This window comes from Pan paniscus, chromosome 5 (assembly GCF_029289425.2).
Source record: "Pan paniscus chromosome 5, NHGRI_mPanPan1-v2.0_pri, whole genome shotgun sequence".
In the NCBI taxonomy this organism is placed as follows: Eukaryota; Metazoa; Chordata; class Mammalia; order Primates; family Hominidae; genus Pan; species Pan paniscus.
The window spans coordinates 57484522-57509814 of NC_073254.2; the positions used below are offsets into that span (position 1 = coordinate 57484522).

The 25293-nt window shown below is 49.5% G+C and overlaps 1 protein-coding gene across 1 annotated transcript in view; it reads left to right on the plus strand.

Annotated features, from left to right (window-relative positions):
• The window catches only part of PPP2R5D (protein phosphatase 2 regulatory subunit B'delta), a 27941-nt gene continuing 2648 nt past the window's right edge, over positions 1 to 25293 (plus strand). The window contains exons 1-12 of the mRNA XM_003833272.5: positions 1 to 245; positions 5157 to 5234; positions 22055 to 22271; positions 22503 to 22702; positions 22788 to 22898; positions 23006 to 23098; positions 23527 to 23657; positions 23793 to 23852; positions 23959 to 24067; positions 24285 to 24338; positions 24652 to 24822; positions 24920 to 25047. Of these exons, the coding sequence (XP_003833320.2) occupies positions 21 to 245; positions 5157 to 5234; positions 22055 to 22271; positions 22503 to 22702; positions 22788 to 22898; positions 23006 to 23098; positions 23527 to 23657; positions 23793 to 23852; positions 23959 to 24067; positions 24285 to 24338; positions 24652 to 24822; positions 24920 to 25047 (1577 nt within the window). The 5' untranslated portion in view covers positions 1 to 20. The remainder of the gene's footprint in view (positions 246 to 5156; positions 5235 to 22054; positions 22272 to 22502; positions 22703 to 22787; positions 22899 to 23005; positions 23099 to 23526; positions 23658 to 23792; positions 23853 to 23958; positions 24068 to 24284; positions 24339 to 24651; positions 24823 to 24919; positions 25048 to 25293) is intronic.

Consider the following 25293-nt stretch of genomic DNA (forward strand, 5'->3'; position numbering starts at 1 on the left):
AAGGAAGCAGCTTGGCTCCAATGACCAATCCGAGGAGGCGGCGCCTGGTTGTCAGGCAGTTTTGTAGGAGTTCGGGCCAATTGGAGGCGCAGGCACCGCTCGACCCGGGCGCAGCGCGCAGGCGGTGGCGAAGAGACGCCGAGCGGGCCGAGTGCGGCCGAGCAAAGCCGGAGCCGGAGCGGGGCCGCAGGAGACGGGTCGGGTCCGGACGGGCCGAGATGCCCTATAAACTGAAAAAGGAGAAGGTGAGCGTGGCCCTTTTTCCCCCACCGCCGCCTTGGAGCCTGCGCGGAGCTCTGGGAGGGGCCGGAGCCAGGCCCGGGACAGCCCCAGACTGACCCTCCCGTCCGGCCCCCGCAGGACTCCTGGGGCCAGCCCTCCGCCCCCGCGGCTGGCAGCACCCCCAGCTTGTGCCGCAGCTAGGACAGCTCCCCCACCTTGCCCCGGAGAGACTCCCCCCACATACACCTCCCTCCCTTCTTCCCTTCTCTTACCCCCGGCCCAGGGTAACCTCCTTCTTCCAGATCTGCCCCATTCCCAGGTCACTGTCCTGCTTTTTCTGTCCCCCCCATCACCCCTGGCCTCGATCCCCCTTCGGTTTGGGCAGCCCCTCATCTGAAACTGCACCTTCCTCCAGAATTGCCCCCTCGCCCCGCCCTGAGCAGCCCCTTTTCTCCTCTTCCTACCCGCCTGGGACAGCCGCCCCACAGTCCCCTACGGCCCCTTCTCTTTCCATGCCAAGCCCCTGACCTAGAACAGCGCTGCTTTCTCTCTCCTCCACCCAAATCTGGCCTAGGCCCCTCCCTCTAGTTCTTCCTTCACACACAAACTTGTAAGCAGGACTGAGCCCTTCTGTTGATGGAACCTCACAACGTTGGTGCTGGAAGGGACCTCTGAGCGCATGCAGTGCAATCCCTAATGGTACAGATGAGGAGACTGAGGCCCCGACAGGGCAAGGGACTTGTCCAAGGTCACACAGCCTGCTGGAGGCCCAGCTGCAATATCAGGTCTCCTGACTTAAAGGCCTCTTTTGTATCAAAGCCCTCCTAACTGTCACCCAAGTGCATCCTAGACCAGTCACCTTTCCTAATCTGAGTAGGCTCCTCACCCTTATTCTTAATCCTAGGATAACCTTTGCATTTTTCCTTTTTTTTTTCTTTTCGCACCAGTGCTGGATTTCTGCCTTTCCTAAGCTACACCATCTTCAAATTGGGAATTTGTCCTCACTGTCAGATTATTGTTCCTTCTTAGCCTGCAGGCCAGCCACCCCTGAACACCCATGTCTTTGTCATGATGTCCTGACACAGGCCATTTCTTTCTTTTTTTTTTTTTTTTTGAGATGGAATTTTGCTCTTGTTGCCCAGGCTGGAGTGCAATGGCGCGATCTCAGCTCACCACAACCTCTGCCTTCTAGCTTCAAGCGATTCTCCTGCCTCAGCCTCCCAAGTAGCTGGAATTACAGGCATGCGCCACCACATCCGGCTAATTTTGTATTTTTAGTAGAGACGGGGTTTCTCCATGTTGATCAGGCTGGTCTTGAACTCCTGACCTCAGGTGATCTGACCCCCTCGGCCTCCCAAAGTGCTGGGATTACAGGTGTGAGCCACCGTGCCTGGCCCACAGGCCAGTTCTTAATGTTGCCTTCTTTCACCTTCCTCATCTACCTCGGTGCTGCCTTCCCCTGCTCCTCATCCGTGCCTTTTTCTACCCTCTGTTTCCTGCTGTTGCTGAGGTCTGACTCAGAGGTGTGGTTCCTTTGAGGTACAGACTCACACATAGGATGCTAGGATACCAGTTCCAGCCTCCCCCAGCTTCTCCTCTCCTGGGGCTGGCCCTTTTTGGTGGGGGTTGGCTCTGGCCTGGTGTTCTGGCCACCTGCTCGATGACCCCAGAGGTATATTGCTTTCATTTGCCCTCTGATTGTCTGGGTTACTGGGCTGCCATCTCTGACCTTTTCAATCAAACTTTTTCTCCTGGGGCTGTTCTGTATTTGCCAGGCAGCTCTGATTCTGAGTTGTCCCCTTAACCTTTCAGGGCCTGAGGTTCTAAGTACAGGGTTGGTGATGGTGTACTAGATAGTAAGCCTCCTGGGAGTAGTGAGCTGGACAGGGTTTTGTGCCCCACCCAGGCCCTGTCCTTGGGGAGTGGGCATGCGGAGGTGGTTTGGGTAGCTCAGTTGTAGACAATGCACACAGAAATCAGCCACAACAGGGGCTAAGGGAAATGGAATTCGGGGAAAGCTGGTGAGGTCCCCACCCATTTGTAATTTTTAGTCTGTTGGACTAGATACTGTCCCATCCACAGAAAGCAATAGCCTACTAGATTGTGAAGAAGACAAATTGCCAGTGAGATTTGCTAGGACCATGGGTGTAAACGTTTGGTTGGGAAAGGGTGTTGGAAGTAACGGAGTGCATGGAGCCAGGCATAACTCTCACCTCCCTATAAGGTTTTTCTGCTCTTGATTTTCAGTTGCATTTGGCCTTCTTCAATGGTTGGCAGGCTCTAAGGGGCAGGGGGGTTGCCAGTGTGACTGAGGTTTGTCTGGATGGCTGTGGGTGGAGGATCTTTATTGCTCATCTATGACCTGTCCCCTCTCTGCTGGCCATCTTTCACAGCTTCCTCTCTAAAGCCTTTCTGAGCCCTCAGTCAGGAGTGAACTCTCCTTTCTTTTCTGGATTTGCAGAACACTTAGTAGGCCACTTATGGTCCTTTTGTGTTTGGCCTTGGATGGGAATTAATTGTGGACAAGACTTTTCTTCCCTTTTGAGATAATAACTAAGTTTCATTTTGGTTTGGCAACTCCTTTTCACACGGTAAGTACGTGCTTAGTGGATAGGTGCTAAGATAATCTCTTGGAGGGATTCGCATCTCTCCCCTTCCTTCATGTTCTCCTCTGGGACTTACCTCTTTTATTTTCCTGAGTAGGGTGCCCCTGCCCCCTCCGATTTTTTTCTTGTTCATAATAATAGTAATAACATTGACCAGCACTACGGTTTTCATGTGCCTTAACACTGTGCTGAGGGAAGAGGGTATTATGATTGTCATCATCTAATAGATGAGGAAACTGAGGCTCAGAGAGGCTAGTTAACTTGCCTGTGATTACACAGCCAGTAAGAGTTGGGCCCAAAACCCAGGGCTGAGTCCAAACATGTTCTTTTAACCTCTGTGCTACACAGCATTTGACTACTGAGCTGGGCTGAAATGTGTGTGCTTCACCTGTTCTGCAGGAGCCAGGGAGCAAGGGTGGTAGGCCTGGTTCCTCCACGCCCACTCACACCCACACACTAAGGCAGCTGGATCTCTCCTAGGCTCATTCTTTGAAAGATATGTCTGAGGCATCATGCTGAGTGCTGTAGGGTGGGTGGAGGGGTACAAAAAAGAATAAGCAGCTTATGGTCTAATAGAGAGATTGGAGATGTATGAAGATGGGTCAGCTTTGTTCAAGGGGTTCATGTCTGGGGTGTGTGCAGACACCTCAATGTTGTGTCCTGCCTGCACCCTGCCCCCGGCCTATTTCTCTCCACCCCATGCTCTCAGCCACTGATAAGGGTCAGTGCGGCCAGCTGGGTTAGTATACAACAGGAGCGTGCTCAGGCCAAAGAAGGAACTCCTTCCCCCTACTGCATGGAGCTGCTCTACACCACACCTTTCTTCCTCCCCGCCTCCAAGAAGCCTTCCCCCTACTCCAGCCCACACAGAGCTCTCTTCTCCCTGAAATCCTTTTGCCCCCATAGTCACAATAACTTGATTTAACACTTCTCACTGAAGGGGCTTGGCTGCTATTGAATTGCACAATCTCAGAGCTGGAAGTGATTTCCAAGGTCCTCCAGTCCTCATTAAAGGCTTGAATTTCTTTTGCAACATGCCTTACAGGAGGTCACCAAGCCCCTGCTTGAATGTTCTCAGGGGTTGGGGAGCTTTCGGCTTCACTAGGTGGCCAGTTTTAGTGCAATTGCTCCATGATAAAATTCTTCCTTGTTTGGAGCTGCAGGTGGCTTGCAACTTCAGCCCATTGCTCTCGTGCCTCTGGTCCATATGGACAAGTTGCATCCAAGGCATCCAAGTTGCGTCTTCATTTGTTTAAGATCCATCTTGCTTCTCCATCCCTCATGACTCCTCCCTTCCATTGTTAACTATCCCAGTTCCTGCAGCTGTTGGTCTTGGGACATGCCTTTGAATCCACTCCCAGTATGGGTTGCATTTCCCTCTAAGAAACACTAGGATTTGTCACGGCCCCTCCCAAGCCTGATGCTCATGACAGAACCAGATCCTCCAGGATAGCCCTGTCAGTGCCAAGCAGTCTGCACAGGTCTTTTAACAAGATGGAAGGTCACATGAGCTGCACATGGATGATTTGTGTTGAGCTTGCAGTCAGACCTAAATCCCCAAGTCTTTTTCACATTTTCCCTATCCTGTCCCTGTGCAGTTGCTTTTTTTGGCTCGAAGCATAGGAAGAGATGCTGGGCAGGCCAGGGCTCTGAGCCAGCTGCCAGGTTCCCAAAGGAGACTTCAGACTAGTGCTCACTCTTTGTAACAGTTCAGGGTTTTACCCCCATCCCTGTCTTAGTGCTTGTCAACTGAGGTGCTCTTGGCATTTTGGGTGGGACAGTTCTGTACCTGTTAGCATTCCTGGGCCTTACTGATTAAATGCCGAGTAGCACCCTCTTGTCTGTGCGCTATTTGTGACATCCAAAAATTGCCTCCCAGTCTTTCCAGGTGGCTGTGAGGGGAGAGTGGTGACTCCCTGCACTCCAGCATGAAAGCCTCCGGCACACCTTTGACCACTTTAGCCAGAAGCCAGTAAGCAGCTGTTCCCTGATGCTTTTTCTTTAAGCCTCCTCACCCTGGTTCTGACCTGAGCAAAGGCCCTCCCAGGCCCAACCTCTGCACCAGCCTGATGAGGTGAAAGATGGAGCATTCTCACGCTGAATTAGTGTGTGTTTGGGGTGACTTCCTAACCAGATTCTAAACTCTTTGGAGGGGCTGAATCTCCTTCTGCGTAGATCCCTCCACCCACCCCAGCTCCGCACAAGGTAGATTCTAATTGATTGATTCAACTGGACAGAGGATATTTGCAACAAAGATCTAAGGGAGCCAGATAAGACCTCTCCCTTCTCCTGGCATCTGCTAACTTTACTTTCATCTTTTCCTTTCAGGAGCCCCCCAAGGTTGCCAAATGCACAGCCAAGCCTAGCAGCTCGGGCAAGGATGGTGGAGGCGAGAACACTGAGGAGGTAATGAATGTAGGCGTAGCCTTAGATGTGGTGCAGGTGCCACCCGCAACTCCATGATGGCTTGTTGGGTAGGGGATCCCAAGGGGTGAGGCAGAAGGGAAGGCTTCCATATCCTGGGAGGGACCTGGACAGCCCATCCAGACTGCCCTCAGGCAGGATTTACCTTTGGTTGGTATAGACCAAATACATTCTCTAGTTCTTCAGACTCCCCAGAGATTCCTATGAAAGTTGTTTCTCTGCTTACCAACTTGGAATGTTGAGAATTCCTTTTTCTTAGGGCAAAAAGCGGGAGGTTCTGGGATCCTGGGCAAAAGGGGAAAAGTCCACAGACACTTGATGGGGTAACAAGTGACTTCAGCATGGCTCTGGGTGGGGCAGGGGATTGGGAGGGGCTGGTGTCCCTGAGTTGGGCCCAGCTGGGCCCACTGCCCTTGGTCCTGATTGAATGGGAGCATGATTAAAAGACAGTCCTGAGCAGAGTTCAGCGCAGCTTAGCAATCTCGGGTTATAAAGCAATAAACAGCAAGCCGAGAGAACACCAGAAGAGGGAGAGACTTAAGGAAGTACACAGTATGTCCATGAAAGTTTGGGAGCGTGCACAGTGGGATGCTCTGGATGGTGAAAGATCCTGTGAACATACACAGCGAGCATCCACCACATCCTACCTGGAAACTGGTGTTTGGTGCTTTCTCTGCTTTCTCCCTCTGCTCTAAACTGTTCAGAGGGATGAAAGAGAACTGGAAACACAGCTCTCTAGTTATGGACAGGTCTTATGGTTTTTTGGGAGAAGAGATTGATGAGCAAATGTTTGGGGTTAACTATGCATTTAGATGTTTCTCAGTACTTCTGGTGATAGGTCACCTCTAAAAAGATACAAGCACTTTTCACACCTCATTTTAGGCCTCATTTAAGTAATGAGAAGCTGAGTAGGTTTTCCCCATTTTATAGGCATGGAAGTTGAGGACCACAGAAGAGGAATTATTCTTTCCTCTGCACTTATGCAGTATTCTACTTTTTTTTTTTTTTTTTTTTTTTTTTGAGATGGAGTCTCTCTCTTGTTGCCCAGGCTGGAGTGCAATGGTACGATCTCGGCTCACTGCAACCTCCACCTCCCGGGTTCAAGCAATTCTCCTGCCTCAGTCTCCTGAGTAGCTGGGATTACAGGCGCATGCCACCATGCTTGGCTAATTTTTTTGTATTTTTAGTAGAGACGGGGTTTCACCATGTTGGCCAGGCTGGTCTTGAACTCCTGACCTCAGGTGATCCACCCGCCTCAGCCTCCCAAAGTGCTGGGATTACAGGTGTGAGCCACTGCGCCCGGCCCTTATGCAGTATTCTAAATATCTCCTTAATAATCCTTATCACTCAGCTCTGTGACGATTTGTCCCCATCTGTGTCTCTCCTCTCAGACTGTGAACTCCAAGGGAAGGAGCTATGTTATTCTGCATTGCTTCTTTCCTACCTCTGTGTACTCGTGCAGTTGGTTCATAGTAAATGCTTCTGGGAAGACACACTATGGGCTCAGTCTCCCTTTCAGGAATGATTATAATTGTGGGACCCACAGGGAAGGTGGTTGGAAGCTGGTAACTTGACATTTAGAGCAGCAAGAAACAGGATTTTCTAAGTTCTGAAAATCCTGGGAGAGGAAGGAAAATTTAATGGGGAGTTCCCACCTTTTGCCTAACTCCTACTTCTTTAGTTCTTAGATGGGATGTCGTTTCCTTAAAGCAGCCTTCTTTGACCACCCACCCCTATCCCCAGGACCTCGCGAGGGCTCCTGTTAGTTGCTGTTTTGGCACTCAGTACCTGGTAGCTCTGGTAGCACCTAACCACAACTGTAATGAAATAATTCCTTGTGAATTCATTGTTTTATCGGCTGTCTCTTGTGTTAGCACGAGAGCTCCATGAGGCTCTCATTCACCCCTGAAGGGCCTGACACAGCAGAAGCACCCAGCATTTGAATGTATTAGTGAGTGAATGAGTGAACGAGTGAATGAACAAATGCACCAATTTCACATTAGAGCTGAAAAGGACCTTAGGGTCTAACATTATCAGTTCATAGATGGGAAAATGAAGCCTGAACAGGTTAAGGAGTATGCTGAGACCAACTGCTATGATTTATCCACTGCCTTTCAAACAAATATGCCTAAGACAATGGGTCTATTACAAGCAATCTGGGAAAGGAGGGTGTTGAGTTCACCTTGGGCTGTTTGGTGAAACGCTGCTCAGGGTTCACAGGTATGAGATGGCAGCAGGAATCATCCATGATTTTGTAGAAATGTACCCACGTCTGGTATGGCAGGGGTATGGGGAAAAGTTGGAGCTAGGATGTGAGGCTGTGGTCTTCAAAAGCTGTTTGGCACAGTCCTTCCCTTGCCCTTTTTCTTTTGAGATGGAGTCTTGCTCTGTCGCCCAGGCTGGAGTGCAGTGGCGCGATCTTGGCTCACTGCAAGTTCCATCTCCTGGGTTCACGCCATTCTCCTGCCTCAGCCTCCCGAGTAGCTGGGACTACAGGCTCCCGCCACCACGCCCGGCTAATTTTTTGTATTTTTAGTAGAGATGGGGTTTCACCATGTTAGCCAGGATGGTCTCGATCTCCTGACCTCGTGATCCACCCGCCTCGGCCTCCCAAAGTGCTGGGATTACAGGCGTGAGCCACCGCGCCCGGCCCCCTTGCCCTTTTCTTGTCCGGAATTTTGGGCTCTTCTAGCCAGCTTTGCTCTGTCAGGCATTTGCCAGAGCCTTTCTAATTGATCTAATAGTTATAGCAGCTGACGTTTATTTTATAGAGCAGTTACTTTGCGTTAGTTTCCTAGGGCAGCCATAATAAACTACTACAAATAAGCCCGGTGTGCTGGCTCACACCTGTAATCCTAATGCTTTGGGAAGCTGAGGTGGGAGAATTGCTTGAGGGCAGGAGTTTGACACCAGCCTGGGCAACATACAGAGACCCTGTCTCTACAAAAAAATAAAAAATAAAAAATTAGCTGGATGTGGGGGCATGTGCCCCTGTACTTCCAGCCACACGGGAGGCTGAGGCGGAGGATCGCTTGAGTCCAGGAGTTCAAGGCTGCAGTGGGCCATGATCGTACCACTGCACTCCAGCCTGGGTGACAGAATGAGACCTTGTCTCAAGAAAACAAAACAAAACAAATTATTACAAATTGGGTGGCTTAAAACAATAGAAATAGGCTGGGTGTGGTGGCTCACACCTGTAATCCCAGCACTTTGGGAGGCTGAGGCAGGTGGATCACCTGAGGTCAGGAGTTTGAGAGCAGCGTGGCCAACATGGTGAAACACTGTCTCTACTAAAAATACAAAAATTGGGCTGGGCATGGTGGCTCACACCTGTAATCCCAGCACTTTGGGAGGCCGAGGCGGGTGGACCACCTGAGGTCAGGAGTTCAAGACCAGCCTGACCAACATAGTGAAACCCTGTCTCTACTAAAAATACAAAAATTAGCCAGGCGTGGTGGCATATGCCTGTAATCCCAGCTACTAGGGAGGCTGAGGCAGGAGAATCGCTTGAACCCAAGAGCCGGAGGGTGCAGTGAGCCGATATTGCACCATTGCAACCCAGACTAGGCAACAAGAGCGAAACTCCGTCTCAAAAAAAAAAAAAAAAAAAAAAAAAAAATTAGCCGGGCGTAGTGGTGGTGCACCTGTAATCCCAGCTACTGGGGAGGCTGAGGCTGGAGAATTGCTTGAACCCAGGAGGCGAAGGTTGCAGTGAGAGGAGATCGTGCCATTGCACTCCAGCCTTGGTGACAAGAGGGAAACTCCGTCTCAAAAAACAAAAAACAAACAAAAAAAGAAATACATTCTCTCTCAGCTCTGGAGGCCAAAAGTTGTAAAATTAGTGTCGGCAGGGCCATGTCCTTCTGAGGTTCTAAGGAAGAATCTGTTCCACATCTGTCTCCTAGATTCTGGTGGCTTTTGACGATCTTTGGCATTCCTTGTAGATGCATCACTTTAATCTCTGCCTCTGTCTTCACACAGCATTCTCCTCCATGTGTCTCTGTCTCTGTCCAAATTTTCCTCTTGTAAGGACACCAGTCATATTGGACTTAGGTTTCATTCACCCCAATCCAGTATGATCTCATTTTAACTTGATTACATCTGCAAAGACCCTGTTTCCAAGTAAGGTCACATTCACAGATTCTAGGTGGACATGAATTTGGTGAGGGGAGGGGGTAGGGGACTGGATACTGTGCAACACTATGTACCAGGCACTGTGCTAAGTACTTTGCATACATTGTCTTATTTAACCTTCACAATACTCCCCTGAGATTCCTTTATTATTATTATTCCCATTTCACAGATGAAACTGAGGCTTAGAAATGTTAACTGGGCACAGTGGCTCATGCCTGTAATCCCAGCACTTTGGGAGGCCGAGGAGGGCAGACCACCTGAGGTCAGGAGTTCGAGACTAGCCTGGCCAACATGGTGAAACACTGTCTCTACTAAAAATACAAAAATTAGCCTGGCATGGTCCAGCTACTCGGGAGGCTGAGGCAGGAGAATTGCTTGAACCTGGGAGGTGGAGGTTGCAGTGAGCTGAGATTGTGCCACTGCATTCCAGCTTGGGGGAGAGAGCAAGACTCTTGTCTCAAAAAAAAAAAAAAAAAAAAAAAAAGGAAATGTTAAGTAGCTTTTATTCAGCCAGTAAGGCAGTAAGGCAGAGCTGGAATTCAACCCAGGTCTGTGTGACTCTGGAGTCTCTTGTGGTCTTGAATGAAGTGATACTGCTGGCTCTAAGATTCTAGAAGTGAATCCTAGAATGGAAAGGAGCCTTGGGAGATCAGGTGAGACCCCGCTGACCTGCCTCTGCAGGTAAGGGTCTTTCTTGATCTGTCCTTGGAAAAAAAAATTTAACGTCCTCACGCCTGTAATCCCAGCATTTTGGGAGGCCGAGGCGGGCGGATCACCTGAGATTGGGAGTTAGAGACCAGCCTGGCCAACATGGTGAAACCCCATCTCTACTAATAATACAAAAATTAGCTGGGCATGGTGGGGCACGCCTGTAATCCCAGCCTGTTATCCCAGCTACTCTGGAGGCTGAGGCATGAGAATCGTTTGAACCCGGGAGACAGAGGTTGCAGTGAGCCAAGATCACGCCATTGCACTCCAGCCTGGGCAACAAGAGCAAAACTCCATCTCAAAAAAAAAAAAAAAAAAATTAATGTCATAGACTCCTCTACGTGCTGAGCCCTGTCCTGAGTCTGGGAGTAGGGACAGAGGGAGGAATAAATTTTCCCACACTTCAGCTTGTCCTCTCTAAGGCCAGAATTGTTACTCTAAAAACCTTCTTGGTCTTATCAGTCCTCTACTTAAAAACCGTTTTTGGCATCTCACTGCTTACAAGTTAAAATCCAAACTCACTAGCATGGCACCCTCAACCCCTCTGAGCTGGCCCCACTCTTCTTCTAGCACCAGTCCTGCCTTTGTGTCCCACCGAACTTCCCATATTTTTCTTTCTTTCTTTCTTTTTTTTTTTTTTTTTTTTTGGAGATAGGGTCTCACTGTGTTCCCCAGGCTGGAGTACAGTGGTACAATCATGGCTCACTGCAGCCTCAACCTCCTGGGCTCAAGGGATCTTTTCCCCTCAGCCCCCTGAGTAGCTGGGGCTGCAGGCACAAGCCACTGTGCTCAGCTAAGTTTTGTATTTTTTGTAGAGATAGGTTTCTTACTATGTTGCTAAGGCTGGTCTCGAACTCTTGGACCGAAGCAATCCTCCTGCCTTGGCCTCTGAAAGTGCTGGGATTACAGGTGTGAGCCACTGTGCCCTGCCCAACTTCCTATCTTCTGATATGACAACCCCTTTATGACTCAGGGTGCTCACAGATGCAGTTCCACTGGCCTGGACTGCTTTATTTCTCCTGTGTCTTTTTTTGCCTATTAAACTCATGTTTATTCTTTTTTTTTTTGAGACGGAGTCTCGCTCTGTCGCCCAGGCTGGAGTGCAGTGGTGTGATCTCAGCTCACTGCAACCCCCGCCTCCCAGGTTCAAGCGATTCTCCTGCCTCAGTCTCCCAAGTAGCTGGGACTACAGACACTCACCACCACGCCCAACTAATTTTTCTCCTTTTTTCTTTTTGAGATGGAGTCTCACTGTCGCCCAGGCTGGAGTGCAGTGGCGCCATCTCGGCTCACTGCAGGCTCCGCCCCCCAGGATTCACGCCATTCTCCTGCCTCAGCCTCCCGAGTAGCTGGGACTACAGGCGCCCGCCACCGCACCCGGCTATTTTTTTGTATTTTTAGTAGAGACGGGGTTTCACCGTCTTAGCCAGGATGGTCTCGATCTCCTGACCTCGTGATCCGCCCGCCTCGGCCTCCCAAAGTGCTGAGATTACAGGCGTGAGCCACCGCGCCCGGCCCCAACTAATTTTTCTATTTTTTTTTTTTTTTTTTTTTTTTTTAGTAGAAACGAGGTTTCACCATGTTGGCCAGGATGGTCTCGATCACTTGACCTCATGATCCGCCCGCCTCGGCCTCCCAAAGGGCTGGGATTATAGGCATGAGCCACTGCACCCGGCCATTTAAACTCATGTTTATTTTTTAAGAGCCAAAAAAGAGGGGCCAGGCGCGGTGGTTCACACCTGTAATCCCAGCACTTTGGGAGGCCGAGGCGGGGCGGATCACGAGGTCAGGAGATTGAGACCATCCTGGCTAACATGGTGAAACCCCGTCTCTACTAAAAAGTACAAAAAATTAGCCGGGCGTGGTGGCGGGCGCCTGTAGTCCCAGCTACTCGGGAGGCTGAGGCAGGAGAATGGCTGAACCCGGGAGGCGGAGCTTGCAGTGAGCCGAGATGGCGCCACTGCATTCCAGCCTGAGTGACAGAGCGAGACTCCGTCTCAAAAATAAAATAAAATAAAAAATAAATAAGAGCCAAAAAAGAAAAAAAAACAAACAAATCAAAAGCCACCTCTTCAGGGATATCTTCCCTAATTCTTCCAAGCAGAGTTTACAGCTCAGCCTTCTCTGTTCTTGCATTTTCCTTGTTCGGTTAGCTGCATTTGTGTCTGTCCTGCCTAGTGGACTGTGAGCTCTTTGATGGCAAGGGCCATGTCTTAGTCACCTTTTAATCTTTTTTTATGGTATAGAATTTGCATATAAACTTTTAATCTTTAATGCTTAGCATGATGTTTAGTTAATAATTGAAGGAAGGAAAGAATTAAGCAACACTAGATGGAGCTCTAGATGTCACTACTGGAGAGAAGGCCTCTGATTTTTGGGATTTTAAACTAAAATGATCTTCATTTATTAGGCCAGTTAATTCATTATGCAAAAGAGATATAATATTTAATCTTAGCATTTTTTCTGGTAATTGTATGTTTCATCTTTCTCTTATATTAAATACTTTCTATAGTGCTTAAATTATATTGTTATCTCTTTGTTTTTTTATGTATTTATTTTTGAGACAGACTCTTGCTTTGTTGCCCAGGCTGGAGTGTCTTGGCTCACTGCAACCTCTGCCTCCCGGGTTCAAGTGATTTTTGTGTCTCAGCCTCCTGAGTAGCTGGGATTACAGGCGCCCGCTACCACGCCCGGCTAAATTTTGTATTTTTATTTATTTTATTTATTTTTATTTATTTATTTTTTGAGACGGAGTTTCGCTGTTGTTGCCCAGGCTGGAGTGCAATGGCGTGATCTCAGCTCACTGCAACCTCCGCCTCCTGGATTGAAGTGATTTTCCTCCCTCAGCGTCCTGAGTAGCTGGTATTACAGGCATGCACCACCACATCTGGCTAATTTTGTATTTTTAGTAGAGATGGGGTTTCTCCATGCTGGTCAGGCTTGTCTTGAACTCCTGACCTCAGGTGATCTGCCCACCTCAGCCTCCCAAAGTGCTGGGATTACAGGCGTGGGCCACTGTGCCCGGCCGTTTTTATTTTTATTTTTATTTTATTTTATTTTTTGAGATGGAGTTTCGCTCTTGTTGCCCAGGCTGGAGTAAAATGGCACGATCTCAGCTCACTGCAATATCTACCTCCCGGGTTCAAGCAATTCTCCTGCCTTAACCTCCCAAGTAGCTGAGATTACAGGCGCCCGCCACCATGCCCTGCTAATTTTTGTACTAAAAGTACATTTTGTACTAAAAGCTAATTTTGTATTTTTAGTAGAGACAGGGTTTCACCATGTTGGTTAGGCTGGTCTCCAACTCCTGACCTCAGGTGATCCGCCCACCTCAGCCTCCCAAACTGCTGGGATTATAGGGGTGAGCCACCATGCCCAGCCAACTTCTGTATTTTTAGTAGAGACGGGGTTTTGCCATATTGTCCAGGCTGGTCTCGAACTGTTCTCAAGTGATCTGCTGCCTTGGCCTCCCAAAGTGCTGGGGTTACAGACGTGAGCCGCCGTGCCAGGCCCCTATCTCTTTATCTATATTTGAATATTTGGGTTTTTATATATATATATATATATATATATATATATATATATATATATATTTTTTTTTTTTTTTTTTTTTTTTTTTTTTTTTTTTGAGACGGAGTCTCACTCTGTCACCCGGGCTGGAGTGCAGTGGTGTGATATTGGCTCACTGCAACCTCTGCCTCCCGGGTTCAAGCAATGTTCCTGCCTCAGCCTCTTGAGTAGCTGGGAATACAGGTGCGTGCCACCACGCCCAGCTAATTTTTGTATTTTTAGTAAAGACAGGGTTTCACCATGTTGGTCAGGCTGGTCTCAAACTCCTGATCTCGTGATCTGCCTGCCTCGGCCTCCCAAAGTTCTGGGATTACAGGCATGAGCCACTGTGCCCAGCGTGGGTTTAATTATTAATGATGGCCGTGTTCGGAATAGGCTGGACCAGGATAGGTTCAGAGTAGGCACGTTTAGTTGGAATTTTCTGAGTATGAGTGTCGTGTGGAAATTCACAGTGCCACTTGATTGCTGGAGGCCTGAATCTAGGAAGGCTTCTTGGAGTATGGATCCTGTTGAGAGTTTGGAAGTGAAAGTAGTAGTACTTCAGGCAGAAGAGATGGCCTCTATGGAGTCCCAGAAGTGAGGGCCAGGTATGGTGGCTCACACCTGTAATCCCAGCACTTTGGGAGGCTGAGGCAGGTGGATTGCTTGAGCTCCAGAGTTTGAGACCAGCCTGGGCAACATGGTGAAACCCTGTCTCTACAAAAACTACAAAAAAGTAGGCCAGGCACGATGGCTCACGCCTGTAATCCCAGCACTTTGGGAGGCTGAGGCAGGCAGATCACTTGAGGTCAGGAGTTCGAGACCAGCCTGGCCAACATGGTGAAACCCCGTCTCTACTGAAAATACAAAAATTAGCCAGGCCTAGTGGTGCACGCCTGTAATCCCAGCTACTCAGGAGGCTCAGGCAGGCGAATCGTTTGAGCCTGGGAGGCGGAGGTTGCAGTGAGCTGAGATTGCACCACTGCACTTCAGCCTGGGTGGCAGAGTGAGACCCTGTCTCAAAATAAATAAATAAATAGAGTCCCAGAAGTGAAACTGGGCAGGACAAAGTAGCGAGTAGAGGACAGATTGGCCAAGTTGCCTTTGGTCAGTGTCCACCCCTGCTTTGATGGCTGCAGAAGCTTCTCAGGGGACTCACTTGCCTTCTACCCCCAACCCAGGTGAATGCACAAGTTAGTGGCTGGGGCTTTTAAGAGAAATGGTTGAATGCCCATGAGTAGTTGACATATCCCCCACCTCCCTCTGACATGCATGTTTCCTAGTGAAGGGTGAATAGACAGCGGATACCTCACTGGGGCTTGGCAGCCAGGGGCTTCGCTGGCAGGAACAGCTGTCTCTCAGATGCTTCTTGTGTCTGGATCTTGGGAGCCAATGGTCCTTATAAACCAGGGCAGCTCAGTGGGGTAGGGGGCAGGGCAGACTAAGCCCATTCAGCTGCTCTCCAGCCACTCCAGCCTTCAATAACACAATGCTAGTGTAGAAAAGACCTTAGATATCAGCTCATTGGGTGGGTTTTGTTTTGTTTCATTTGTTTTGTTTTGTTTTTTTCTGAGATGGAGTCTTATTCTGTTGCCCAGGCTGGACTGCAGTGGCACGATTTCGGCTCACTGCAACCTCTGTCTCCCAGGTTCAAGTGATTCTCCCACCTCAGCCTCCTGAGTAGCTGGGATTACAGGCCCCCACCATCACGCCTGGCTAATTTTTTGTATTTTTAGTAGAGATAGGGTTTTGCTATGTTGGCCAGGCTGGTCTCCTGACCTCAGGTGATCTGCCCGCCTCGGCCTCCCAAAGAGCTGGGATTGCAGGCATAAGCCACCATGCCTGGCCATTGGTGGAGCATAAGACCCCCTGTTCTCTCTAAACCTTACCGGAATAATCGTTGGGAAACCTGATCTAGTCCTGCCACCTCTTTTTTTTTGAGATGGAGTCTTGCTCTGTCGCCCATGCTAGAGTGCAGTGGCGTGATCTCGGCTCACTGCAACCTCCGCCTCCCAGGTTCAAGCGATTCTCCTGCCTCAGCCTCCTGAATAGCTGGGATTACGGGCGCCCGCCACCACGCCCAGCTAATTTTTGTATTTTTAGTAGAGACGGGGTTTCACCATGTTGGCCAGGCTGGTCTCGAACTCCTGACCTCCTGATCTAGCCACCTTGGCCTGCCAAAGTGCTGGGATTACAGGCGTGAGCCACTGCATCTGGCCACCTTTTTTTTTTTTTTTTTTTTTTTTTTTTGAGATAGAGTCTTGCTCTGAATCCCAAGCTGCAGTGCAGTAGTGTGATTTTGGCTCACTGCATCCTCTGCCTCCTGGGTTCAAGCAATTCTCCCGTCTCAGCCTCCTGAGTAGCTGGGGCTACAGGCATGCACCACCACACCCAGCTAATTGTTTTTTTGCATTTTTAGTAGACTCAGGGTTTCACCATGTTGGTCAGGCTGGTCTTGAACTCCTGACCTCAAGTGATCCACCCGCCTTGGCCTCCAAAAGTGCTAGGATTACAGGCATGAGCCACCGTGCCTGGCTACCTTCTTGTTAGCAGAAAACATTGAGGCCTTCCTTTTCCCTTTCTGGGAAGAATGCCTCTCTCTGGCTGCCTCCTCAGTGTGAGGTGTGTGGAAGTACAGGGTGTCTGCATCTTACCTGGAAGGATGGAGTCTTGTTGTCAGGTTGGCACTGAGCCCCTCACCCTAGTATCACTGATGTTTCTCCTTCAGACTCTGCTCCTAATGCTGTATAGCCCCCTGTTCTGAGGATTCCTGAGTTGGGGCAGGAGAGGAAGAGTCTGTGGGGAGGAGCCTGGGCAGGACCTGAGAGTTTTGGCTCCTGGTCAACCAACCAACCAAACCTTCATTGAATTCCTATTAGGTGTTAGTGCTGGGGGCACCCAGAGGGGTACAAACAGGGTCCTGGCTTTCAAAGGACTGCCATCTAGTTAGGGGAATGACACATGAAGAGACTAAGAGGTGTCACTAGGGGGTGAGCAGTCACAGCGCCAAGGGAAGAGACAAGTGGTATCAAAAAGAGGGGGTGACACCCAAGGGCTGGAAAGATCTGAGAAGACTTTTTGGAAGAAGGTGGGACTTAAACTGAGTCTTGGAAGATGCAGTGATTTCCTAGGTTCCCGATTTTCTTCCTTTTCTTTTTCTTTTTTGAGACAGAGTTTCACTCTTGTTACCTAGGGTGGAGTGCAATGGCATGATCTCGGCTCATTGCCAAGATCAAGCAATTCTCCTGCCTCAGCCTCCCGAGTAGCTGGGATTATAGGCATGCGCCACCTCGCCCGGCTAACTTTGTATTTTTAGTTGAGTTGGGGTTTCTCCATGTTGGTCAGGCTGGTCTTGAACTCCCAACCTCAGGTGATCCACCTGCCTCGGCCTCCCAAAGTGCTGGGATTGCAGGCATGAGCCACTGTGCCTGGCCAGGGTCCCCCATTTTTAAATGAGGATAATGGACTCAACGGAACATTTGAGTTGTGCTAGCATAGGAAGGAGATTCTAGGCTGCATTCCTAAAACCTGGATATGGGAAATAATAGTAATAGTAGTGGTGGTAGTAGAAGGTACCTCTTATAAAATGCTTCTTTAGGGCTGGGCACGGTGGCTCACACCTGTAATCCCAGCACTTTGGGAGCCTGAGGCGGGCGGATCATGAGGTCAGGAGATCGAGATCAGCCTGGCTAACATGGTGAAATTTTGTCTCTACTAAAAATACGACAAAAAATTAGCCGGGTGTGGTGGCGCACACCTGTAATCTCAGCTACTCCGGAGGCTGAGGCAGGAGAATTGCTTGAACCCGGGAGGCGGAGGTTGCAGTGAGCCGAGATTGCGCCACTGCACTCCAGCCAGGTGACAGAGCCAGACTCTGTCTCAAAAAAAAAAAAAAATGCTTCTTTAGTGCGAGGAACTGTTCATCTCTATCCTTACGATAGTGCTATAAGGTAGGTATGGTTGTCATCCCATTTTGTAGATGAGAAAACTGAGGTGCAGACTTTCTGGATATTACTCAGCTAATAAGTGGCGAGCCAGGATTGAACCCAGGCAGGCAGTCTGGCCCAAGGTGTTATTGAGCACCAAGCTCCACAGATAAGGGTTTGGTTGTTCTTTTTTTTTTTTTGATTCGGAGTCTCGCCCTGTCACCCAGGCTGGGGTGCAATGGCATGATCTCAGCTCACTGCAACCTCTGCCTCCCGAGTTCAAGAGATTCTCCTGCCCCAGCCTCCCGAGTAGCTGAGATTACAGGCACGTGCCACCACGCCCAGCTAATTTTTTGTATCTTTAGTAGAGGCAGGGTTTCACCATGTTGGCCAGGCTGCTCTCAAACTCCTGACCTCGTGATCCGCCCGCCTCTGCCTCTCAAAGTGTTGGGATTACAGGTGTGAGCCACCGTGCCTGGCCTAGTTGTTCTTAAGGCAGGGAAATGGAGGCCTGAGGCAGAGGAGTGTCTGGATACACACCAATTGCTGGCCCCCAACCTGCTTTTCTCTTACTACCACTTCCCCCACCCCATGGTGCAACTCATCTGCCATATGTAGAAAGGGAGACCTCAGACCTCCAGATGCCTTGCCATGTCTAATACACGGGACCCACAGGCTGGACCCGGTGCTCCTCTCCTGTTCTCTCATCCCTAGATAGGTGAGAAGTCCACATCGTTTTTATAAAAAATTCAGAGGATGCAATTAATAACATTTCTGTCTTCCTCCCCTCCCCCATCCCAGAGGATTTCAAGTTCTTCTATTATTATGGTAAGGAGTAAGAGTTTGGGATGGGAGCTGGAGAGGAGCGGGAGATGGCAGGTATGCGGCCAAGAGGTCACCTTTCCCTTTCCCTGTGGTGAGGGTACCCAGCTGGACATGGCCTCTGCCTAGTCCTATTCTAGTCTCTGTTTGGGGGCAAGGGCTGTCCTGTGGTTTAGCTTCTTTCCTCTCCCAACAGGGGGCTGCCTGGACAGTCCAGGAGTACCTGTGGGCAGACAGCCCTGCAAATACCTGTATTTAGACTTCTGAAAATGGACTTCATGGGGCTGTAACACCTGTGTCTGGGAGCTATACCTTTAAAAAGGGATAGCTTTTAGGCTGGGCACGGTGGCTCACACCTGTAATCCCAACACTTTGGGAGGCCGAGGCAGGTGGATTAATTTAGGTCAGGAGTTCAAGACCAGCCTGGCCAACATGGAGAAACCCCATCTCTACAAAAAATACAAAAAGTAGCTGGCATGGTGGCGGGTGCCTGTAATCCCAGCTACTCGGGAGGCTGAGGCAGGAGAATCACTTGAACCTGGGAGGCACAGGTTGCAGTGAACCAACATTCTGCCACTGCACTCCAGCCTGGATGACAGAGCGAGACTCCATCTCAAAAATAAATAAATAAAATAAAAATAAAAAGAGATAATTTTTAAAATTAGCTGCATTTCTCCCATTATAAAAGCAGTATCATACTACACAATGGAAGTAAGGCAGAAAAAAAGCAGTGTCAGCTTGTAGAAAATTTAGAAATGCAGAAGTAATCTAATTCTACTACAGGAGATAGTCATTAACACAGTGGTGGACTTGGGCTTGTTCTTACCTTTTCTGAACCTCGTTTTTGGTTCTGTGCATGTGTTTTAATGTGAGCGAGCTCATTTTGTGTATCTAGTTTTGTACTGTATTTTTTTTTAATGTATGTATGTATGTATGTATGTATTTATTTTTTGAGACGGCGTCTCGCTGTCTCCCAGGCTGGAGTGCAGTGGCGTGATCTCGGCTCACTGCAAGCTCCGCCTCCCGGGTTCACGCCATTCTCCTGCCTCAGCCTCCCGAGTAGCTGGGACTACAGGCACCCACCACCACGCCCGACTAATTTTTTGTATTTTTAGTAGAGACGGGGTGGATGGTCTCGATCTCCTGACCTCGTGATCTGCCCGCCTTGGCCTCCCAAAGTGTTGGGATTACAGGCGTGAGCCACCGCGCCCGGCCTGTGTATTTACTTTTTGAAGATGGAGTCTCGCTCTGTCGCCCAGGCTGGAGCTGGAGTGCAGTAGCATGAGCTCAGCTCACTGCAACGTCCGCCTCCTGGGTTCAAGCAATTCTCTTGCCTCAGCCTCCCAAGTAGCTGGGACTACAGGCACCCACCACCACGCGTGGCTAATTTTTTGTATTTTAGTAGAGACAGGGTTTCACTTTGTTGTCCAGGCTGGTCTCAAACTCCTGAGGTCAGGCAATCCACCTGCCTTGGCCTCCCAAAGTGCTGGGATTACAGGCGTGAGCCACCGCACCTGGCCTTGTACTATCATTATTTAACTTAGCATAGGAAGCAATTTTCTGTCATTATGTAGTTTTAGGCCTTTTGTTTTATTTCAAAATTTTATCAGTATGATAACACATACATTGTTCAGATATTACTACTATTGGGGTTGGAATGCAACTCTTAGCTCTTTCCTCATTAGATTCCTTTAGATTTTCACATTAGATTCTTTTCCTACTTTAGATTCCTTTAGATTTTCACATTGGATTCTTTTCCTACTTTTTTTTTTTTTTTTTTTTTTGAGATTTAGATATTATCAATTGACTTTCTACCATGGAAAATAAGTCCTCATCATTTTTATGCCTTTCTGCAGACATTTCCCTTCCTCCAAAAATACCACCATTTTGGGCAAATTACTATGAACATGAAAATATTTTTTACAACTAAACTATGTATTACATAGTTTTCTTTTCTTTTCTTTTTTTTTTTTTTTTGAGGCAGAGTCTCACTCTGTCATCCAGGCTGGAGTGCAATGGCGCAATCTTGGCTCACTGCAACCTCCTGGGTTCAAGTGATTCTCCTGCCTCAGCCTCCCGAGTAGCTGGGATTACAGGCACCCGCCACCACACCCGGCTAATTTTGTATTTTTAGTAAGAGATGGGGTTTCACCTTGCTGGCCAGCTGGTCTGGAACTCCTGACCTCAAGTGATACACCCACCTTGGCCAAAGTGCTGGGATTACAGGCATGAGCCACTCACTGCACCTGGCCCATAGTTTTTATAAACATAATATTAACTCCTGATATTCCATTTATTCATTTTCTGTTATAAATGAGGTTGTTAAAAGTATTTGTGCACAAAGCTTTTTTTTTTTTTTCTTTTTGCCTGGCTACCTCTGTCTCCTCCAAAGCTTTTTTTTTTTTAAATTTAGGATTTTTATTAAGCTAAATTTCTAGTAAAGTCCTAAGACATAGGAATGAATTTCTTTCTTTTACCTTTTTAAATTTGAAAGTTTTTATCTTTAGAGACAGTGTTGTTTTGTTGTTCAGGCTGGAGTGCAGTTGGTGCGATCATAGCTCATGGGAGACTTGAACTCCTGGGCGCAAGGGATCCTCCAACCTTGAGTAGCTGGAACTCCAGTAAGCTTCCTGAGTAGCTGGAACTGCAGGCATGTGCCACCACACCTGGCTAATTAAAAAATTTTTTTTGTAGAGATGGGGTCTTGCTACGTTGTTCAGGCTGGTTTCAAACTTCTGGCTTCAAGTAATCCTCCTGCTTTGGCTTCCCAAAGTGTTGGGATTACAGGCGTGAGCCACTGTGCCTGGCCTTTCTTTTACCTTTTGTTTTGTTTTTTTTTTGAGACAAAGTCTCGCTCTTGTCCCCCAGGCTGGAGTGCAATGGCATGATCTCGGCTCACTGCAACCTCCGCCTCCTAGGTTCAAGTGATTCTCCTGCCTCAGCCTCCCAAGTAGCTGGGATTACAGGCGCCTGCCACCACGCCTGGCTAATGTTTGTATTTTTAGTAGAGATAGGGTTTCACCATGTTGGCCAGGCTGGTCTTGAACTCTTGACCTCAGGTGATCTGCCCTCCTCGGCCTCCCAAAGTGCTGGGATTACAAGTGTGAGCCACTGCGCCCGGCCTCTTCTACCTTTTGATTGGAGACTGTCACACATTCAGTAAAGGATCTTAAGTGTACTGCTCAATAAATTTTAGGTATGTATCTGCCATGCACCACCTTGCAGGTCCAGTCAAGATACAGGATGTTTACATTACTCAGAAGGCTCCTCATGTCTCTTCTTATTCCTCATGTGTCTTCTTATTCATCATGTGTCTTCTTAGCAATACCCACCCCATTTCCCCGGCAACGTAATCACTTTTTTGACTTCTGTCACCATCAATCTATCAATTCGCTTTACCTGTTCATGAACTGGAATGAACGTTTTAAAGGCTCTTGATGCACAAGCAGTGGGCATCTCTTTGGGTGATGTGACTTCTTGACTGCTCCCTGCCAGGGCTACAGCACAGTTATCTCTGTAACCCTGGCCTTAGCTCCTTCGGGGCAGGAGACAGCTGCTCACTGCCCAGGCCTGTGCAGGCATAAACAGACTTGGGGATGGCCAGGCCCAGGGTGGGAGGCATATCTTGGGAAGTGGATTTCAACAGGTGACTTGTTTGACCAGGCCCAGCCGCAGCCCCAGCCCCAGCCCCAGCCCCAAGCCCAGTCTCAGCCACCGTCATCCAACAAGCGTCCCAGCAATAGCACGCCGCCCCCCACGCAGCTCAGCAAAATCAAGTACTCAGGGGGGCCCCAGATTGTCAAGAAGGAGCGGCGGCAAAGCTCCTCCCGCTTCAACCTCAGCAAGAATCGGGAGCTGCAGAAGCTTCCTGCCCTGAAAGGTACTTGGCAATTGGTCACAGGGGCTGTTTTACCAGTTCTAGTGGGCATCGGGAGTTGGTGGAATGGAAGTTTTGGGGTATTTTGCGGGGAAGGGAGTTCCAGAGAATGCGGGAAGGGGGTGCCAGGGAGCAGGATGGTGGCAGGGTGGGGTAAGGGAAAGCCCTTGAAGGCAAGCAGGGCATCGCAGTGAAGGACTACAGAGGAGAACCTGACTGCTGGGGCCCCCACAGATTCGCCAACCCAGGAGCGGGAGGAGCTGTTTATCCAGAAGCTACGCCAGTGCTGTGTCCTCTTTGACTTCGTGTCAGACCCACTCAGTGACCTCAAATTCAAGGAGGTGAAGCGGGCAGGACTCAACGAGATGGTGGAGTACATCACCCATAGCCGTGATGTTGTCACTGAGGCCATTTACCCTGAGGCTGTCACCATGGTGGGCACAGGGAAAGGACACAGGGGGGACTGGTGAGGGGCTCTGGAGAAGCCCAGGTGGAGCTCTAACTGGCCCTACCCCTCAGTTTTCAGTGAACCTCTTCCGGACGCTGCCACCTTCATCGAATCCCACAGGGGCTGAGTTTGACCCAGAGGAAGATGAGCCCACCCTGGAAGCTGCTTGGCCACATCTCCAGGTACCAGGGCAAGGGGGCAGATTGGCCGTGGCTGCAGGGAGTGGGGCACTTGGAGGCCTGCAAGTCCTTGGGAACATCCCCTCAGTGGCGTGCCTTTTCCCCTATAGCTCGTGTATGAGTTCTTCTTACGTTTCCTTGAGTCTCCTGATTTCCAGCCAAACATAGCCAAGAAGTACATCGACCAGAAGTTTGTACTTGCTGTAAGTCCCCGAGTTCCTGTCCTTGCCCTCTCTTTCCATTCCATGCCCCCTTCGTCTGTGTCCCAGTGGCTCTTTCCCCTTAAGCTGAATATATTGGGTTTCATCCATGTCTGGTACGAGGAGGCTATAAAGGGTAAAAAACAAAACAAAACAAAACCCTACTCTGGCCTTAAGAAACTAACAACATAATGGTAGGAAACAAAAAAGCAACAGAGTACCTCTCTCTGGTTAATACTGAGGCATCACTTTGGAAGTCTCAGTACAAATACAATAGAATCAGCAATACAGTAGAATCACTGCTTTCTAAGACTTGCTGGCCCCCACTCCAGGGGACCTCTGCATTTCCCCTGGCGGGACCTATGTCACCCTGGCCACTGCCTTCCCTGGCTGCTGCCTCACTGGCTGCTTTCCCTCCCTTGTACCCCCAGCTCCTAGACCTATTTGACAGTGAGGATCCTCGAGAGCGGGACTTCCTCAAGACCATTTTGCATCGCATCTATGGCAAGTTTTTGGGGCTCCGGGCTTATATCCGTAGGCAGATCAACCACATCTTCTACAGGTGAGGCCAGAAGCCCAGGCTTAGGAGCAAAGCCTTCTGCTACTGAGGTGGGGTGGGAGCAGGGAGGTGGGGGGACTGTACAGAATGCTGGAGGGACATCAGGGGTTGTCAAGAGAGCCATTTTTCTTCCCTCAGGTTCATCTACGAGACGGAGCATCACAACGGGATTGCTGAGCTCCTGGAGATCCTGGGCAGGTGAGAGGCCGGGTGGGGGCACAGATGCCTGAAAAAGGTTGGCAGGATTGGTGCACTGAACTTGGATCTGACCCTCTGGTCCTAACAAATGTCCCTTAATTCCTAGCATCATCAATGGCTTTGCCCTGCCCCTTAAAGAAGAGCACAAGATGTTCCTCATCCGTGTCCTACTTCCCCTTCACAAGGTCAAGTCCCTGAGTGTCTACCACCCTCAGGTGAGCTGCCTTCCTCCTGATAATGTCCAACTCAGGCAGCAGAGAAAAGAGCCGGCAGGAAAGTGTTCCAGCTGGGATAGGGGAAGCATAGGGAGCAGGTGGGATAATTCCTTCCCTCCATCTCCCCTTCCCTTCTGGGATCTTGTTTCTATCACTGACTTTTCTGAGAGCTTCTGGGACCTACACCTCACCTCCCTTCTACCTCACACCTTTGCAGCTGGCATACTGTGTGGTACAATTCCTGGAGAAGGAGAGCAGTCTGACTGAGCCGGTAATTCCCCTTCCGGGCCCCAAGGCCCACCTCTTACTGTCGTCAGCATCACTTGCCAGTCTGTACCTACTGGGGGTGCCATAAGGGGGAGCTCAGGAGGGCTGTGACCTGACTGGTAACATGGTTTCCTCTCTGAAGGGGAAGCAAAACCTATATACACCTAGGAAACAGATCCAAGGCAAAGAAACGGGTAGTTGGCTGAGATCACCCAAACTGTGCCCACCAGGGTGGGGGAGAGAGCGGGTAGGAAAACTTCCTGGTGACCTAGGCAGGTGCAAAGAATTTTCATCCCCATGCCCTCCTTGTCTCCCAGGTAATTGTGGGACTTCTCAAGTTTTGGCCCAAGACCCACAGCCCCAAGGAGGTGATGTTCTTGAATGAGCTGGAGGAGATTCTGGACGTCATTGAACCTTCTGAGTTCAGCAAAGTGATGGAACCCCTCTTCCGCCAGCTGGCCAAGTGTGTCTCTAGCCCCCATTTCCAGGTGAGACTCCAACCTAGCATATCCTAGCCCCTGCCAGAAACTGAGAAGGTCTTGAGTGAAACGAGCAGCACCCACCGAGTCTGCCTCTCCCCACCAGGTGGCAGAGCGTGCTCTCTATTACTGGAACAATGAGTACATCATGAGCCTGATAAGTGACAATGCTGCCCGAGTCCTCCCCATCATGTTCCCTGCACTCTACAGGAACTCCAAGAGCCACTGGAACAAGTAAGGCGCTGGGGTGGGGCTGGGTGGTGGGGATCCAGTTTGGGAAACTTTGAGGGTATGGAAGAACTAAAGAGCCAGGGGTCTCACCTAGTCACCCAGCAAGTGGGGCTGATGTCCCCTGCATGTTGATAGGACCTTGAGGGGCTGACTGAGCGAAAAGATGCCTGTGTGCAAGATCTCTGTGATACCAAACAGCAGGGCAGCGGCCTGTTACACCGCTCCTTGGGTTCAGCTATTCTACAGGTC